Source organism: Lissotriton vulgaris, chromosome 8 (genome assembly GCF_964263255.1).
Source record: "Lissotriton vulgaris chromosome 8, aLisVul1.2, whole genome shotgun sequence".
NCBI lineage: Eukaryota > Metazoa > Chordata > Amphibia > Caudata > Salamandridae > Lissotriton > Lissotriton vulgaris.
In genome coordinates, this window is record NC_141696.1 from 1,063,099,361 (window position 1) to 1,063,119,523 (window position 20,163).

At 43.7% G+C, this 20,163-nt stretch overlaps 1 protein-coding gene across 1 annotated transcript in view; it reads left to right on the plus strand.

The window, feature by feature from the left end:
• DIAPH3 (diaphanous related formin 3) overlaps nt 1-20,163 on the plus strand; it is a 2,291,797-nt gene that overhangs the window by 907,988 nt on the left and 1,363,646 nt on the right. The window contains exons 13-15 of the mRNA XM_086934906.1: nt 7,266-7,384; nt 8,748-8,812; nt 17,294-17,398. Coding sequence (XP_086791032.1) covers nt 7,266-7,384; nt 8,748-8,812; nt 17,294-17,398 — 289 coding nt within the window. The remainder of the gene's footprint in view (nt 1-7,265; nt 7,385-8,747; nt 8,813-17,293; nt 17,399-20,163) is intronic.

A 20,163-nucleotide genomic window follows, 5' to 3' on the forward strand; every position in this document is an offset into this window, starting at 1 on the left:
GCATTGCCATGCAAGCTGCGTCCCAACACATCCTATCACTCTGGGGGACGAACACTAGACCTACCCACACAGGGTGGCTGCACAAGATATGGTTCACGCTGGAAATGGAACGCATGCACACCACACTCACACAATCAGCGGCAACATTCAACAAAATCTGGCTGCCACTGCTAACCCTTCTCTCTAAAGAATTCAGCGAAATCACATGCCCTAGATATCTTCGCTTACTACGCTTGACAGAGGTCAAAACTGATCCTCCTGGGTCTGATGAAGGAACACGCTGAGAGTGATGTGAACGGGGATCCTCGTTTATAGACCACCCGGACCTATTGGCACGTTCTTTGATGACCTGCAGGTCGCACTTTCAACACCCTGCATGCGATCAGCGCACTGTGTTCTGCTGGGGGATTTGAATTTGCACATGGACATGATAGCGGATCCCGATGCGTCTAAACTGCGGGATGTTACTGCACTGGTCGGGCTGCTCCCCTTTATTGACAGACCCACCCATATCAAAGGCCATACTCTGGATCTAATTTTTTCTACGATGCAGATTAAGGTGTCCCCGCCGCTCCCTGTATTATGGTCGGATCATTTTTTAATAAACTTTGGTATCCCATATGTGACTAGGATTGGTCAGAGAGCACAGAATGGTGCGATCCGACAGTCCAGATCTTTTCACCTAGTAACGGCAGAAATGCTGTTGGATGCCCTTTGTCGACATCCCTGCAAACTTACAGGTGATTTAGACTCTGACCTGGATTTGGTGCAGAAATGGTTGAAAATAAGATTTGAGGAGCTAGCACCAGCTAAGTCAGCCAGATCAGCCCCCAACCACGAGTCCGCCCCTTGGTTTACCCCTGCATTACGGAAAATGCGCCAAGAGTGCAAAAAGGTTGAAAGACTCTGGCGGCGCTAATATGGGCCAGAGGAAAAAATTAAATATCGTGATGCCACAAAACTTTACCATAAACATATTGCCCAGGGCAAAAAAGATTATCTTGAGTTGAGAATAGATCAAGCGGATAACACGAGTAGGGAACTTTTTAGAATAGTGAAGGAGTTTGCTGACCCTGCCGCTTGCACCCCCACACATGTCCACACAGAAGAATGGATTAGACAGCTTGCAGACTTTTTTGTATCAAAAATCAAAGCTATTCAGGAATCCTTTCTCTCTGCGGATGTTGATGTGTTGGCATGTAGGCTGAGCTCGGTACCGGCAGTAGGAGCAGAGATAGGGCCCATACTAGCGGTCTTTCCTCCGATGTCCTGTTCCACATCACACGATTTGATGTCCCGGCTTCAGTCTGGCTCACCTCTGGATGTTTGTCCAGCAAAGTGTTTGGGTAAAGTGGCTTCAGCAGTTAACATCCTGCTGAATCCCCTGCTCAATCTCTCCCTGAGTTCGGGAGTGGTGCCACAGGAATGGAAACACGCATTGATTCTGCCGCTTCTCAAAAAACCTTCATTAGATCCCCTGTTACAGGCTAACTATAGACCTATCTCCCTGCTTCCTACTATGGCTAAGGTGGTTGAGAAACATGTACAGTACACACTTACTAACTTTATCGAGAGTAACAACATTCTCCATGATTCTCAATCCGGTTTCCGTGCGAATTATAGTACGGAGACAGCCCTCTTGGAGGTTACCGAAGCTATCAGAGATACCCTAGATCGCGGAGGGAAGGCCATGTTTGTCCTGCTTGACCTGTCGGCGGCTTTCGACACTGTCCCACATGACAGTCTCCTTTTAAGACTCTGGGAGATCGGGTTGCGTGGGACGGTGCTGGATTGGTTTCAATCCTTTCTATCGGGCCGTCGACAGGTGATCTGGGCACCACCGTTCTCCGCCGAAATGCCGCCGCTAGAGGTGGGGGTGCCTCAAGGGTCCATTCTGAGCCCCACCCTTTTTAATATCTATATGGCCCCTCTGGCGGAGGTAGCGGAGGCTTTCGGTGCCCAGATCATATTGTACGCTGACGACACCCAGCTCCTGTTTACTTGCAGGAAGGGAGAGGTTTTTGATGGCGACAGAATCAAAGGCTGCCTGAGTGCGGTCTTTGCGTGGTTTCAGCAGCACAGCCTGAAATGTAACTCGGATAAGTCCGAGCTGCTTTTTTTGGATTGCGCCCCTGACCCCTGTTGGTAATCGTGGTGGCCTCAGGACATGTTTCCACCGGAGAAGGCGTCTTCCCAAGTTAAGAACCTTGGGGTAGTGTGTGATGTTGACCTCTCTTTTAGACCCCATATTATGGGGCTATCAGGGAAATGTTTCGGCATCCTGAAGATGCTTAGAAAGTTTCTTCCACTGCTCTCCCTGCAATATAAAAAAATTATTGTCCAGGCGTTAGTGGGGTCTCGACTCGACTACGCTAACGCGTTATATTCAGGACTGCCTAAATATCTGGTAGCCAGACTGCAAATAGTGCAGAACTCAGCGGCAAGAGCCATATTTGGCCTGCCACGGAGAGCAAGAGCCTCAGAGCTGCTAAATAGGCTGCATTGGCTTCCTATCTCGAAAAGAATTGTCTTTAAAATTCTCACGTTGGCTTTTAAGGCCCTTCACTCAGTGGGTCAGAATTACATCAGGAAGCGCGTCGCTTTTTACGCGCCGCTGAGGATGTTGCGGTCAGCGGAGCTGGCTAAAGTGGATGTACCGTCTATCAGAGGTGCCCGGTTGGGAGGCCGGTCCTTCCAATATGTGGCGGCATGCCGTTGGAATGAACTCCCCATCACTCTACGCAAAATCAATAGTCTCCTTTCTTTCAGAAAGGAGCTAAAGACTATGCTCTTCCCGGCATAAGTTCTAGGACCGCTGTGATTTGCTGTTATTGTGTCTCTTGGTTTCCAGGCCTCTTTGTCAAAGCGCCGGGACACCCCTTGGGGTAGCCGTGCGCTCTAAAAGAGCAGTATAACATAACATAACAATGCTAATATCGATATTCTGAGAGTCCGGCACACTGGTTGCGGAGGGGGGAGGGTTGGGGCTCGTTTGGTTGTTCTTTCAATGGTTGTGGTTACTCAACAGGCTATATGAGGGCTGTTCGTGTCTCACTGTGACACAGGAGCCCACATACCCCGATCGCTCTATACTTAGCTGGACGGACACGGTTGCCCGGATCGCATGTTGCACCTTCTAAGGGCTTTCATACTGCATTGTAATGCCTGTATTTTCTATTGAAACCAATAAAACAAATTTAAACATAAAAGTTATGGAGGGCAGAACATGGGAACAAAGCCCACCTAATGTTAATGGCTGGAGTTTGGAATCTTTAAAAATCGAACGTGTTGAGCCCGTCTCCTGAATGGGCAAACTTTGCCTTCTGCTTGTACCTTCATTTTGGGCTTAACAATTTTGATAAAGGGCTGAAGGAGAAGGCAGTGTGGTGAAGACATTTAGCCAAAAGGGTGCCCTACGTGTTTCTAATACCTTTTTTAAGTGAACAGCTGGGCACTTCTGTTCTGGCTTACCGGTTTCAGAGGATTTCTCTTTTCTTTCAAAATTTCCTCCTGGGGTTATAAGTTGCATGTCAGCCTGAATGTTCCCAATGTCTCAGGAACAAGCTGCTTTTAAAACATGATTTTTTTTGTCCAAGGGGTTTACTTAAGTGGACATTATTAGTTTACAGTTGACAGGACGAAGGATCAAAGTACTTGTTCCAGTTCCCCCCCAACCCCATTATCCCCACAAATGCCCATGCATTTTTAGGTCGAAGCTTACCTGAAATGCACCTGTCTGGTTTGCCTACGGCATTTTGGGCCATTCTGAAAGCTTCTCAGGGAATATATTTCACTTGTTACTTACCATTGGCTTTATGGTTAGTAACACATTTTATTTTTTGCTTTCTATTTGCTGGCTTTATTTGTTAGTTGCCCAGCTTGAGTTTGTCCCTTCCGTTGCCCAAACCTTATTTGCAGTATCCTTCTGAGTGCTCCCTTTCTGTAAACTGACCTTTAAATCTTGTTCTTATCTTGTCACATTTACTGTGTATTCAAAAATAGAGGTAAAATGTCAGGCTCCATCTTCCCAGGGAGCTTGGTGTTTTCTTTTCTTTCTCTGACTCCACTGCACTCTATGCCAATACACTCTACACCACTTTACTCAAAACCAATGCACTCTACCCCAACGCACTCTACACCAATCTACGCTGCTGTAATCTCCACCACTGCACTCTACACCACAGCACTGTCACTCTGGTCTACTCTGCACCACTGTAGTCTCCCAGAGCTCGATATACCACTCTACTGTGCCCGACTGAACTCTACGCCAGTCTACTCTGCATCACTGCACTGTACGTCACTATACTCTACTCTGCAAGACTTTACGTCACTCTGTTCTACACCACATCCCTGCTCTCTATGCCCATGCTCTCTACACCACTGCACTCTGCCACAGCACTCTCCGCCAATCTACTCTACACCACTGCACTCAACAGCACTATACTCTACCACACACTACGCCACTGCACTCTACCACACACTTTGCCACTGCACGCTACGCCATTGTACTTTGTCTTGCAGTCCGTGCCACTCTGTTCTACTCTGCACCCAATGCCACTACTCTCTACGCCACTCTACACCACTGCTTGCTAAGCTAATGTACTCTACACCACTGCACTCTACTACAGTCTACTCTGATACACTGCACTCTGCCACTGAACTCTACGCCACTCTACGCCAATGCACTCTACCCCACTCTACTCGGCATCACTCCACACCACTGCAGTCTACCCACCACCACTTCTCTCAGGACTGCTCCACTTTACACAACTCTACACCACTCTATTCTGCATCACTGTGCTCTCCACCACTGAACTTTACGCCACTCTACACCACAGCAATCTACTCTGCACCACTCTTATGCCACTGCACTCTAAGACACTCTGTAAGACTGCTTTCTCTGCCTCTAAACTCCACCCTACTCTGCACCACTCAACTCACTACACTCTGCATCACACCTCAGCACTCTAGTCCACTCTGCAACACTGCACTCAAAGCCATTCTACTCCACTCCTCTTCACTCTATCCTGCACCACTGACATTACCCTGCGCCACTTCACTGTACTCTGAAATAATCTACTCTACTCCACCCATCTGCACTCTATACCACACTACTTTATGCAAGTACACTCTACGCCGCTTTATTAAAAACCAATGCATTCTACACCACTGCAATCATTGTCAATCTACTCTGCACTGCTAATTTTTATACCACTTCACTCTAGGCAGCTCTGCTCCACTCCACTCAACTCTGACACTTTACAACACTCTACAGCAGTTTGTGCCACTCTAAGACACTACTTCACTCTATGATGCTCTACACAAATCCCTCTATGCCACTCCATGACACTTTACTCTGTTCTACAACCACTGCAATCATTGTCAATCTACTCTGCACTGCTAATTTTTATACCACTTCACTCTAGGCAACTCTGCTCCACTCCACTCATTTCTGACACTTTACAACACTCTACTGCAGTTTGTGCCACTCTAAGACACTACTTCACTCTATGATGCTTTACACAAATCCCTCTATGCCACTCCATGACACTTTACTCTGTTCTACAACACACTACTCCACTCGTCTACTCTATGCCACTCCACTCTGTGACACTACTCCACTCTGCTACACTACTCCACTCTGCCACTTCACGACTATCTACTCTGCACCACTCTACTCTATAACACTCTATTCCACTCTACGCAACACCCTTCATGGCGTTCCACTTTGCTCCACACCATTCCACAACACACTAGGTCCCTCCACTCTACGACACTCTACTCCACATTCTTCCACATTCTTCCACTCTGACACTCGGTTCCCTCCATGACACTGCACAACACTCTATGCCACTCCACTTCAATCAACTCTAGACCACTCCATGACTCTCTGCACCACTCAATAGTAATCCTCTCTACTCTACGACACTCCACACCAGTCTCCTGTACACTGCTAACTTTTAGCCATGCTGAACAGCAACCAAGCTTAAATAGCTGAAACATATTGGCAAAGACAATAGCGCTTTTATAGGCGAGACCTATTGGCTTTGCCAATGCTTGTTACTTTTTTGGCTATGTTTAATAGGCCCATAAACTGCCTAGCCTTCCAAATTGCTATGTGGCGCTGGGACGTGCTATTCTTGGTGACCACTGTGTGAGGGAAGTTTATAAACTGGTCACCCAGCCCCATAGAATCCCATTGGTATGCTTTGTCTTGTTGGCAGAATCTGTGTAGATGACCTGTCCTGTAGTGGCAGGCAAAGGCGTGTTGCCACTTCTCCCCGACCACTCCCACCCCACAGAGATTACGTCCAGTGACTTCTGGTTCCCACTCATTCCCCAGACTGGTCCCTTGATATTATGCTTTGTGTCATGACACAACTACTAGTGTCTGCAATATTTACTAGGGGCAGGTCAAGCCTGCATCTGCTCCCTTTCCCGAAGCTGGAACACGTGGCCTAACATGGGTTGTTGGACTTGCTACTTGTAGAGATGTTCAACTTGTGCTTGCTAATGGGCTGTCTCCCAATGCCAAGGAGGGACAAAAGCTGGAGCCCTCCTTCCAGCACTTCAGAGACATTTCAACTTGTCAAGACCTGCATGGATATTGTGCTGGTACCTTCCTGAACATGGAGCTGAGTGTTGTCTATTTTCTGTAGGTTGGAAATAAGCCTAGTTCCTTTCTGAAATTCTGCTGGCCCACCCTGAATCTATTATTGTCCTTGTGGATGTCGCAAGACATCTCAGTTCTGTCTCAGCCCTTTCATCTCCTGACCAGAGGAGGGCAGCACAAGAATCCATGATAAGATTGAAAGTAAAGGGAGTTGAGATGAGGAGCTCCCAATGATGAAGCATGACACCCTACAGGTGCGTGAGGGCATCAAGGTCTGATATTCAGGTCTCCCTACCACAGTAACAACTACGTGGTTCTACCCCTTGTGACCACCTGTCCAATGAGGAACTACCCCGACCTTGATAATTATTGAATAAATCAACAATCACAATAATTCTGCCCTGTCTGGTGCTTTTTTTTATCAACCCTCCTAGCATTTGCTTATTTTCATATTATGGCTGGAAGCAGAATCTGGGAGGGGTGGCAGTATCTGAACTGCTGCGATTGAAAGATATATCTGAGGCTTTTCCTTGCCTTGAGTGGGTCTAAAGATAACTTCGGTCGTCAGTTTTCATGAACGTAAAGAATGTGACCTAAAAATCAGTATTTGTCCGTCTGTGCCTAAAAATGGTAATTGCTCTTCTTTCTTAAGGCCACAATATTACAAAATCATTGAAGAATGTGTGTCCCAAATCGTGTTGCATCGAAGTGGAATTGATCCAGACTTCTCATATCGGAAAAGGTTGGATGTTGACTTCAGTCACCTTCTTGGTGAGTATTGTGTAGTTGTTACAACAGCTTACTGTGCAAGATTGATAAACATATACTATGAAATCTTAAGGATCATCATAATTCTCACTTTGTGTCGTATGACAAATTAGCCATGTTTGCTTGAATCTCATCATAGCTATTAATGTGCCTTGTAGATTTATTTTGCCCTGGGAAATTGGTTTCTTAATTCAGAATTGTCACTGGAGGTTCAAAGATGCATATTTTGTTTTATATGTGGAGGATCTGAAGTGGGTCGATCTCACAGATAGATATCACCCACCTGTTCCCTAGTACCCTACATTAGTGCATTCACACAGAATACCCAGAGTAGACAAATGCATGTTTCTGCGCTGACTCATGTTGGTGGAGGGGTTGGAACATGTATTAGTTTGGGGAGATCCTGCATGGATCTGTAAAAATATGGAGTTAGAAATGATGTCTCGCATGCAAATGTTCAACTAAAAATATGATGTATGATATGTAAAACCCTAATAAAATTTGTTTAAAAATATAAATAAATTAGAGCAAAGTAGAAAAAAGGCTGCTTAAATGTGGCGAGCTTGTGGTTGAATTAGGAAGAAAGTTAACCAATAAACATGGTAGTTGTTGATCATCTTGTATGGGTATTGTGCATGGTGCATCATTGTTTTAAAGTTTCAACATGACTGCAAAGTTTATAAGCAAGGAGCCATTATCCCATGCACAATCTTTTACACCTAGGTTTGTTTGAGGGGTAACTAACTGCAGTAATCTGTGATCTTCCTTGTAACAAAAAACACCCTCCTTTAAGCTTTAAAACATTATAGCAGCATTCCTCCCTTAAAGAGTTATTATATTTAACAGTTGCTTCGTAATTTCCCATAATAAACAGATCTATCTCATCTGAAAACCTTTCCCTTTGAACAAGAATTGATCATTGGCTTGCACCATAAGCAACTCACTCTTACTCTATTGAACATAAGCTTCCACAAAAGGCTAATTGAACAATCTTTTTCAGTTGAAACACACATCTAATGACAGTCAATAGCTTGCAGAGAGTAAGGTCCATATTTGCGTGGAGCCTAGGCCCCTCTCTCACTACTGCTTTTTAAAACGACTCCACTAATGATCACATAATCCAGACTTAAAACGAGCAACAGTAAATAAATGATGGGCAAACACGACCAAAAATAGTTTTAATATCTTAAGGTTTTTAGTGTGAATTATATGCAAATCAAGTACTGGAGGGATACATGTGCAGATGAAATTCAAGAATGGTATCCGATGTTATAGATGGCGTAACAGACATAACGTATCTTTCACTGAAACTAATAATTGATCTGTAATCTGTAATTGACTTGACTTGATCTGTAATCATTTACAGATGTCTGTGTTGAAAATTCTAAATTGGAGGAATTTGAAGAAAGATGTACAGATCTTACCAGAAAGGTAAGTAACTTCACACTGTTTCCAACTGTGTCACAATTAACGTGCATCAGTATGTTAGCCCTAGTTCTTATCTTTAATGGGTGCAGAAATCTTTGGTATTAGCAATCCTTGTGTTGTAGGTGTGACGGTCCAGCCTAACTCCTCCATATCTGAAGACATTCTTTTTCCATCGTGGGTGTCTGCATTGATACTCTTAGTCATTGAATATATGTGCCCCGTGATGGGTGCTAGACTACTTTACCTTTTTTTTTTTATTTACGTTACAACAATAAAGTGATTTCTTGCATATTTATTTTTGCTGGCAAAATTAACTGCATTAAAACAGTGAAAATACGTGGTTGATGCAGCCATTTCTAATATTTTTTTTATAAAAAAACAAATTCTTGCAAAGTGGTGCTGTTCTAAGTGAAAGTGGTCTGCGATGCACCACTTTGACTGAGATATTCAATGTTTTACTGCAGAGAAATTTCCCATATGTAAGAACTATGATTATTTGTAAGAAAGTAACTTACAATTTCACAGACTATTTGACCCTTTAATTCTATGCTGAACAATATAATTGATGTTATGTACTATAGGTAGACATCTCAAGCTTTCTATAGCATACCATTCACCTACCCCTTACCTCTCACTCTTCAACTTTCCAGTATATCTACTATTCATGGACTTATTTTTTTATTGTGCTTTATTAGTATTTAACTATACAGCATGCATATCGTAAATTTCATGATATACATCTCATCGCTTAGAAATTGACACTACTTTTGCATGGCATCTATCATTTGATAGGATGTGATTTCATCAACATGTTGGAAACATAAACAGTAGTAAACTTTTGGGAAGGCCTAATCACAGTCCTCACCACATCTCAATAACTATTCTACAGCTGTTGATTGTAGAACCAAAGTTCAAAAAGATTTGATGGGTGTTCCTAAGAGAGATTTATAGCAACCTCATTTCTCCAAATGGACCAGTCACCATCTGTGCCATGGACCAATTACGTCTCTAAATGAGAACAAACTTCTAGTAGCAATTAAAAGTTGGAAGGATAGAGTGCCAGACACTGAATTAATTTACCAAACCCTATACTGTAGGATGGAATACTGAACGGGTTAGTCTCAACGCAGAACAGTTGAAGATTGAGTGGTGCCTATACATTGTCGAAAGTGTCTGTAGCTGTTGGCGAAAAGCTTTTTTTTACACATTTATGCTCTGGATTTTATATAGTTTGCACTTTCACCCTCATCCTGTTTGAAAAGGCTCCCTTGAGCTAATGAGCTGCTGAGCTCTGGTTGATGCACATGCGCCCAGCAAGTGGTACAGAGACTTGAGAAGACTTTGGGCAGCATTTCCAGCAACCCAAGAAAAAATGTGTTGCTCTCTAATGAAGGACAACTACCCTGAAACACATGTCTAGAGATACACATCACTGGCTGCACCAGCAAGGGTGAAAAACTAAAACCTGACACCAAAGTAAGTGTTATCATGCACTGCATTTACTATGATGCATCGGGGCAAACTGAGTGCTGGGATGTGAGGCGGTGTGCGCCCACCCTCCTCATAGTTTGAGCTTTATTCTGGTACACAGTGTCTGTGTCTAGATGGGCTCCAACCCAATTCATGTAGTTAAGCAGAAGAGGACAACAATTATGAAAAACTGGATGAGGTAGAAACTGCATGAGACTTTTGTGCTCTCATTGTAAAATTGAGACACCAAAGGAGACAGAGGTGGCAATGTGCCTCTTTCAAACATGCAAACTGCATTCCGCTGATATATAGGGTGATGGGCAATTGTATCCTGTTTATTCTGAATTCCTGTATGCATGTCCTCCAGTGCTATACATCACTCCCAATGGGAAACCCATTGATCACTTGAGAATATGAGGAGCCAATTCAAATCACTGAGACCACACCGGTGGTAAGGGTGTTTTATGCAAGGATTACATTATCGTTGCATACATTATTCTACAACTCTCAAAAATAATGAAAACTCTGGGCTGTACTCTTTCCACACCTGCATGTCGACCTCATCTTTCCCTTTGGATTAATTAGAGCCCTACCATGACTGGTGCTGTCCAGGCCACACTATTGGCTGCTCCTTTCACTCAAATGTTGAAATCTGATGAGTGATGCATAATCCGCAAATAGAGTTGATGTAAAACGGAGGTGCTCTATCTCGCCGCCTCTTCTTCCCATCCACTTCTAGGCTCAGTGGCATGTTGCAAGACGAAAGCACCTCTCTGGTCCCACATGCAAGACACCAAAACGCATACCACACAGTCCACCCTGCAACTTCAACACTGTTGCAGCCAAGCGTGCACCCACAGTGTGGCTTGCAACCCATCCACTATTGTGCTTAGGCGCCTTGTTGGTGCTTAATTTGAGCAAGTGGTTGTAGGTGGGGGCCAAAGGCACTCATTTTTGGGGATCAACACTTATTTTTACTCATGAGGCTTTCACTCAAAGCAAGAGCGAGAAAAACAAAAAAAGGGTAATAGAAAAGAAAGAATGGAAAACTGTCAAATAGAGAAGTAGGGTTGAAAATGACTTACAAGAGTGAGGTAAAGAGGGCCTGGTGATGCATGAATGTGGTACGAGGTGGAATTGTGACTGCGCAGCCTTGGGGAACCACAACAGATATTCTCATCGCCAACTGCGGGCTTCTAAGTAAAACTCAGGGCCCGCACTTATTCTTTACAAATGAATCACTAATTAATTAAAAGCAGCTACAATGCAATTGTATTCGTTGCCAGTACCTACAGTGGTCGAGATATTTATGGCAGCCTGGAAGATACCATTATTTATTTTAAGGGGAATTAGCTTCATGATTTCATATGGACTCTATTGCTTTTATAAGGAGGCTGGAAGTAAGGTCCTCTATCAGAAAGGCTTGGTTGTCCCCTCCTTAACACACTGTCTGTCCTTCAGCGGGTGAATAACCATTATCCACTGTAGCAGCCCTGAGTATCCGGCACCGAAGCCTCAGTAAATCACACGTCGAGAGTCAACAAAAAAATAAAAATGGATTGAACACGAGCATTTTGATTTGCTGCGCATCGCTGGCTGATTTCTGGACGCTTTTAACAAATTGTTGTCTCCTGTGCTTGTTTCCGTGTGCTCATCGTACTGCGAGGGTCTGAGATGTCCCAGACTGCTCGCAGCCCTCGTTACACATGGTACACTAAGTTGAGCAGCCGCGGAAGGAAAATGAAACGATGCCCACTGGACTGTGGTCGATTGTAAGCTTCCAGCGCCTTCTCGTGCCTTCCGTCACCGTCGCGCGCAGTCGACACTCTCTACGTCAGGCAGCGCGTGGGGCGAAGGGCGCTCAGAGCGACCGTTACCTTTCCTTCATGCCGCCTGTTAGTAAGGCTGCTGCATCGAGCCCAGGAATAGCTGTAGGTTTACACGTGCGGACCCTGACTGCAGCTGCCCCTGCTCCGTACTCCGGTGTTTGGCATCCCAGCACCCCCCTCGGTTCGCGCTCAGCGTTCGCTCCAGTCGTAGCTGCAAAATATATTTTGCATAAATATTCATAAATGCATGCCCACTCTGCAATTCTTTATCTTTTTGAAATAAATAAATCGCAACAAACTAATTTTAACACACTCTTTTATTCCCATGCGAGACACCCCTAGGTGTCATTCGTAGTGCTTTATAAACGTTGTCAGAATACTATACTACTCTATGCAGGTAACCTACTTTAAGCAAATATTTATTCATAGTGCGTTGCGCTTGAAGTTATGAGCCTACTACTTATACTTATGTGCAATGTCGTAAAGGATACTTTTTATCCTTAAGACACGTTTCACTGTTAAACTGGGCGGTGATCTTACTCCTGTGAACTGGGCTGCCAGAAGCCCTTGTGGAGTATTTCGCTATGACCCGTTTTCTTCCCACTAAAATGTATCAGGAGAAGATATGCTGTTTGGTGGAGGCCACTTCAGACCTTGTGTCTAGGGAGCCAACTGCAACGTGTGGAGGTGCAGTCACTACATAACTATGTTGAGGGGGTTCTGCTCCTCTGCCAGAGGCAGTGAAAGTTGGCCCCAGGCTCTCGATTTGACACCTCCATGGTTCCCATGCACCAAGCTTTTTCGTCTGTATATGGTGGGATTTCTCGTTTAGTAGGGCCTGGCATCAGGAAGCATGAGGGCTGATATCGCAAGCGTGAGTTGCAGACTTGGGTGCGTCCACTCTTCCAATAAGTGGAACTGGGCCAAGTGGGGTTTAATCCTCTCCCAGGTTTGATCATTCTGCTGCTGTTTGACCGTGCTAGACTGGAACCCTGCATTGACAGTTTTCGGTACTCAGCCTAGATAGAATCACAGGGCCTACGAGGCTTAGCATAATTTCTGGGATAAAATAGCATGCAATGTTCTTGGTGAGCCTCAGTTGAAAATTGTTGAACTTAATCAGTTGAATTATATATTTCTTTTGACTGTTGTGTTGTGTGGAAGGGGCAAGGAGTGTTTTTTTAAAGTATGGGACCGAGAAATGGGTCCGTTAGAACTGCCACATCCTCATCAGTCTACTAACACTTTTAGCCTTATTTAAGGCAAGAAGGCCTTCTCTGTCCACTAAACATCTATGAATGCTTGACCTTTCCCTTTTCTGCTACTGCGTATTACCAGCATGCACCGAGAACTTCGGTTGTGCTTTTTAGATCTTGAGTTAGTGTCTGCCCATACACATGAAGAACAGGAGGAGGAAGACGAATCTTGCAGGACTTCAAATGGCCAGCACCTCTCTTGCAGAAGTGTACCCTCACCGTACCTTCATAGCTTTGCTTTAGAGGAATAGGATTCTTGCCTTTCCTGCAATACCAGTTGTAATAAAGTCAGTCTTCGAGGAACTGATGCTCAAACTTTGTTTAGTTTTATGTTCTTTTAATAAAATTGTATTTTTTAAATTGAGTTATTAAACTCCGAGAAGCGTCAGAGCTCTTTATGAACAAGGGTACATTAACGTAAGATCAGCATCCAAGAGCCATTTAACATTAACAGTATAAAATACAACACACAAATTCAAAAGAGTTGCAGGAAAATATGTGCTTTAGTAGACTGGGTTATACATAGATGGCAGTGGGACGACGGAGGCACAGGGAGAGAAGGAGTGGATATCAAGTGGTAGCGAGGGCTGAAGTATCTAGTATAGGTTGTGGTATAGAAAATAGATTTGATGACATTTGTAGCAAGAATAAATAGCAACAATAATTATGATAAGATATAAAGCAAAGGATAAAGACTATGCAGGGTATGAATAGCCATGAACATAAAATATGAGATGTTAAGCCAGGTTCAAGTAGGTGTTCCTTTAGATTATATTTGAAATTTTGTTGTCAATAGGCAGGTCTTATGTGAACGAGTAAGGCATTCCAATTTCTCTGTGTGTTCCCTAAAACAGTACGTTTGTGGGAGGACTTTTTTTTAAATAGTGTTATGAGAAATTGTTAATTGGCTTCTTATGATTTTAGTTTAGTGCTACAGTTTTACATTTTGAGCGAGGTGGTGAGGCTATAAAGTATATGGCCTTGTGTGAGAGGCAGGCAGTTTTGTAGTTTAAGGGAAATTTAAGTGTGTGCAATATGAGAGTTTAACGCAGAACGGTGAAGACAGCCTACTGGTCCAATTAGATCAGAATCATAGGCTGCCCTCATATCAAGCCTGCAGAAGGCTGTCCCTCTCTTACTCCTACGTGGTCTCAGTACAAAAAAACCTGGTTGGCAGATGCTACAGAGGCAGGCCTTCCTCACATGGCATTGTAGATGTCCTCTAACTATGGTCTCCATGATGTTACTAATGGTGAGGAGTGACACTATGTAGCACAAACTTTTAAGGTTGTCATGTTACATTTTTTATATTTATGAAGCACAAAATAAAATGCTGTTCCCAGTTGGAAAGATCATATAAAGAGCACTAACTGAACAGCCGGAATACTTTGAACAAAAAATTAGGGGTGAGCGTATCTCGCGACGCTATATAAAAACTCCACGAGATTCAACGGAATTCTGTCAACGGGTAGAAATATGCCTGCAACACTGCACGTGCTGCAATTTAGTGCCAGGATCTCTGAATAATCAACATAAATGGCACTTTGCGGTGCGCAAGAGAGTGTAGCCATTCGAATTGATTTTGCTGCCACTCGAGTAGAAATCTACTCAAAGCAGGAGCAAATCTATTCGAGAAGCAGTCCATTGACATTGACGGCCTGTGTTAGAAAATTGCTCCAGTTGACGCCAAATCACCCTTGCATTTCTGAACGCTCACCGGAAAAAAATCTGCCATGCGGCGTTTGACAGAATTTTGCCGGATCTCCGCGTTACAAGAGTAACGCAGAGTAGCTAACTGATACCAATTCTGCAGGCAAATTGAAACTTTCGGCCCTCCCCTACGAAGAATGTAAGCTGGATAAAGATATGGTGTTAGCTTTCCCTGAAGGCCATATGATTTCCTGCATCCAAATACTCAGCTTTGCAAAGCTATTTGTGCACCTAATTGACCTTCAATTTATGAGTGTAAAGTGACTTTTTATGTCCACAAAAACTGATTTTGCACCCATGCAAGTATCTGCTCACATTTTGCGCTGTTAAGGGTACATGTGAATACATATGCTCTTAGAGGCAGGTTTGGGGATTGAGAGTTAGGGGATGCTTTCCTAAACGGGTGAACACCTACAAATCTTTGGCAGGCATTTTCACATGGCCAGAGATTTACTGTGAAGGTAGGGGTAAATCTGCATATTCTTGGCACTCTTGTGTTTTCACAGTAATCCCGAACAGAAGCAATGCTCTTGCATCCTTGTTTACATTTTCACAGGACAAGGAGGTGAGTTTCCAATTATTTTGGTAAAAATGTTCCACATAAGGGATCTCTGGTCCAGCACAAGATCGAAGCTGCTGTACTCCTTGCAGGTTGTCCTTTATTTAAGGTACCATATTGCTATTACTTCTTATTGAAGACAAACCTCCCCCCACCCCCGAAAAAAAAGTTCCCAGTAGAAAGACTGCATTGGCAGATTACAGACATCGCATGGCACATAGACGAATTTGCACTTTCTCCACAAAGGTTTCTCTGGTCTGGTTGCCCTACTGGGGTGTAAATTGGCGTTGGGGCCCACTTCTCTTATTCTAAAGAGAATACCCTCATTCGCATGAGGCTTGAGCCCATGCCAGTAATGGCATTTTTTGAGCACTTGCACAGTTGTAGTATGTCAGGTACATGGGCAATGAGACCTGGTTAGAGGGGCTGGGCATGCAGCTCTATTTTTTTTAAATCATGTTATTAACATTCTTCAAATGCCCATGATTTACATAAATGACATGCATTCATACATGGTTTAGCACTAAACATTACAACTACTGTATTAGGGATAGGTAGGAGATCACATACCCTTGGTGGTTTCACAGACAGGGGACCAAAGACCTCATCCAGTCCCTCCCCACCCTCCAGCAAGACCTGGTTAATGCATATCACTCCATCCCGAGCTTTCCTCTATATTGACGCCATGTTTTTCATATTTTCTCCCACTTCTTTTTACTCTCTTACATTTGTAATGATCTTTAATGGCTTCACTTTGTTTTTGCGCGACGTGGAGTCATGCATGGTGTACGGTGTTACTTTCTGAAGGTGGCACTAAAAGTGCCGTCGTTCTAGGTGAACTAAGCGGGAAACTTTCCGTTTACACAGAACCAGCATATATTTAAATAACTTGAGAATCCGCCATAGTTTCAGGAGGCAATATGAATTGGTATAATTAAAAAGCTGCCCATCAGCGCAGAGTATGATTAAAACTTGAAGGTTTAAATGTGAGATTAAAATGAGTTTTATTACTCCTGAACGGTACCTGCTTTTTATCAGCAAGATGAGGACCAGCCTGATTATGTAAATTCCTCGAAGCACTTAATCATCCGTCGGTGTTATAGGCTGAGTCCAATCTCGGGCATCTCTCGGCAATTGCAAACCTTTCCTCGAGTGTGTGACACAGTCAGGCCTTTCTGCTAATTAAAACTGGAACAATGAACGTTGAATTGTTTACATTGGGAGGCTGCATCTGAAGTGAAGTGAGGGCTGCTAATGAACCAATTAGACTCCCAGCACTCCTTTGCTGCGGCTGCCTCTCAGTTTGCAATGTAAGTTTATATATTAGCAATTATTCGTAGGGAATTGTGCGGCAAATTATTAAAGATACAGGTTTTACAAAAATGCTATTGAAATGCTTTGCCAACTTGTAGCTGCTACGTTCGAAGGAATCGGCTGCCTGCTTGGATTTCATAGGCAAACTTTGATGTGTGCATCTGTCTGGGGACAGTGAATTATTTGCAAAGATACTTTATTGGTGTCGAGCTGTAGCTGGCTAGAATCGCAAATATGCTTAAGTTAGCGGGTTTGACATTTTGCAGTGAAGCATGTAGAAGATGTTGCCTTCACAATCAAAGTAATTTCGTAGGCAAAAGCATAATTATTCCACCTTCCTTTTCAGTATGAAGAAGAGTTTACAGTACGCCAAGAAGCCCAGTCCCAACTGCAGAAGAACGAAGCGAAAATCAATGAACTCGAAGCTGAATTAAAGGCCTATAAATCCAAGGTAATGGAGCATGTTAAGTGAATGTATTGAATACTCGAGCATCAGTGGTGAAACAAATTTCACTTAATACCTTTCAGACAAGAATCGGATTTGAGCGGCCTTTGCAGGCTCGTTCATAACATTGTTTACCGTCTATTTTCGTATTCTGGGTCGCCACATGTTGTTTCGAGCCTGGTATCAATTAGTAGTTTGAGCCTCCGATTGATCCCTCTCTCCGTTTCAGCTTTGTAATTAAATGAATTCCCTGTGTTTCATTTCGGTGTTACTTCCAGTGTCACATTTTGCCGAGGTAATTAACCACACTCGCCGTGAAGACGGCCTGCTCTTAGATGTGGCATTCATCACTGATTCTTATCCCCGTCCAGGAAATTATTCCGCACGCGCTTTATATTGCGGAACCTTCAGCCTCGGCCGTCCAGCCTTGAAAGATAACCTCCAGCCGAATGAAAACATTTTCTGATAATTTTTCAATTTCGGAAAGTAAACAGATTTAAAACGCGGGAGAAAGGAGAGCAGACAGATTCTGGGGCTCGATAAGTGATCGGTTACCGCAGAGCATTTAATATTTAGATGACAGCTGTAAAACTCGCCTTATCTATCCCCCGTGTCTCTGTTGGCCTCCATGAGCTGGAGAAATAGAATGGAAAAAGCACATTGTGGAAAGGTTCAGTGAAAGGCATGCAAGTCGAGTTTCCCCACACTGTTGGGCTGACTCGGATGCTGCCTGATGCCTTTGATTGCTGATGTGGAAGGAAGCAGTCACATTCCATTTGAGCCCATGTTGTATTTGTAGAGCCACGCAAGACATGACAGGTACAGTAGTGTCAGTGCTACTTATCTTGCTGTTCCGCGGTCTTCTAAGGATGCTTAAAAAGCACCGCTCTCTTGAACTCCACTCTTGAAGTACGGTTTTGGACTCGACTAGATGTGAGAGTTGCAGCCCTTTGAAGATCGCTCCGGTGTCTTGGCCATTTATTCGAGCTGGCAGGTTCTTTCATCTCACGGAGGAGCGACCACAGACCCTTTGAAAGTAAAATGTTTTACGCAGCACAGACGCGTGCGCAGGGCAGCTCAAAGACGGCGTATAATGAAAATCCCACACACCCCAGCTCCTCGGCATCTCTGCTTGATACTTTGGTTTTCCAATGTTTTCATGGTCTGCATTGTCAAATTAGGTACATCAGACTCTGAACACAGGTACAGGGAGCACTGCTGAGAGTTGTCACCACATTCTACATGTTTGAATGGATCGTAAAGAAATATTGGATTAAATCAATCATCAACTGTGTGGCTTTCTCGTGAATGATGTAGTGATTGTCGTTTTTAAGTTCAATAGTTAAAGGCCATGAAATTACCATATAGAGAGAGTGCTGGGAGGGAGTCAAAAATAAAGCTACTGAAGGTCGATGGGGGTGGAGGATAGATCTACGGTGGGCCTTTGAGTCACCTTTGCACCTGAAAGGTTGTGGAACTTAAACCGGTGTAGCATAAGAAAGACCCAAATAGGTCCATGAGAAGCTGATTCTTCCCAGAAGTGTGTTCTTGCAGTGTAGGCAGAGGTGCACAGAACAGTGAGCAGAAAGTCCAGTTCAAGTTCATTCTTCTACAACTATAGTACCCAAAGGAAACCTCCGCTCTGCCGACCTCGCCATAGCAGAAACCCTGCGCATCTGCAATACCAGAGCAGGTGGAAGAGCCTTCTCCTATGTCACAGCCAAAACCTGGAACGAGCTCCCAGTCAACATCAGACGTTCCCCTGCATTCCTTCAGGAAGAGCCTGAAGACCTGACTCTTCGGCTGACACGTAGTTACAAATCCCACCCCGTGCCTTGAGACCCGTACGGGTGAGTAGCGCTCTTTAAAAGCCCCTGGTTGATTGATAAAGCTCTGCCGTCAAATTGTTAACAAGGTCCGTATTTGCAATACCAATGTTTTATTTTTACACATAGCAAATGTAAGTTCGAGCTTGCTGAAAATAAATCTTGTCAAATTTTTAAGTATCTAATGTTAATGCCAAAAAAGAAACTTCTACCCATAGCACAGTCCAAACCAGACCCCTAATCCAGTTTATCATGGGTCTTATTTAAAGTAAAAAGAATTGTCCCTCCTATCTCTGGTCGGTAGTAAAAGCAGACCATAACTGAACACAGTATGCCCCAGTCACTGCCCATGCTGCATTACTGATGCTAGCACAAGCCACTTCATTATGGTCCAGTTCATCTTTCAGTCCTGTGCCAAGGCTAGTCACAAATCAAGCAGCAAATCGGTTAAATGACTTGATGTCCACATGTCACTGCTTCCATTTTTGGCAACATTGGAAGCAACTAGAATAATCCAGAAAGCTGATTTTCAACCATATTAAAATAGCTGCAAATATTTTTACACTAAAACACCTCCGCCCAAACTTCGATTTCTCTATTTGAGCTAAAGTTATATATTGACATATTTCTCATCAGGAGATATTTGCTGTATGACAAGTATTAATGTAAAAACAAAAGCAGCACGTGTAAGCCATGTGGGTGCCTGCTTCTTTATTAATATTCGCTTCTGCCTCGTTTTGTCAACCATTTTATTCTCAGGGTGATTTTTCTGCTAGCACTCTGCCTCTTTCAAAGGAGGTTATGTCTAACGTTGGCAGATGATATGATAACTGTGACCAGGACCTTCATCTGAATTAACCCCATCAAAATAAATAGTGGTCTATTCCAAACCCAGCAGAACACGCCACAATTAGTAGGCAGGTTTGCATTCTGCACAATCATTTC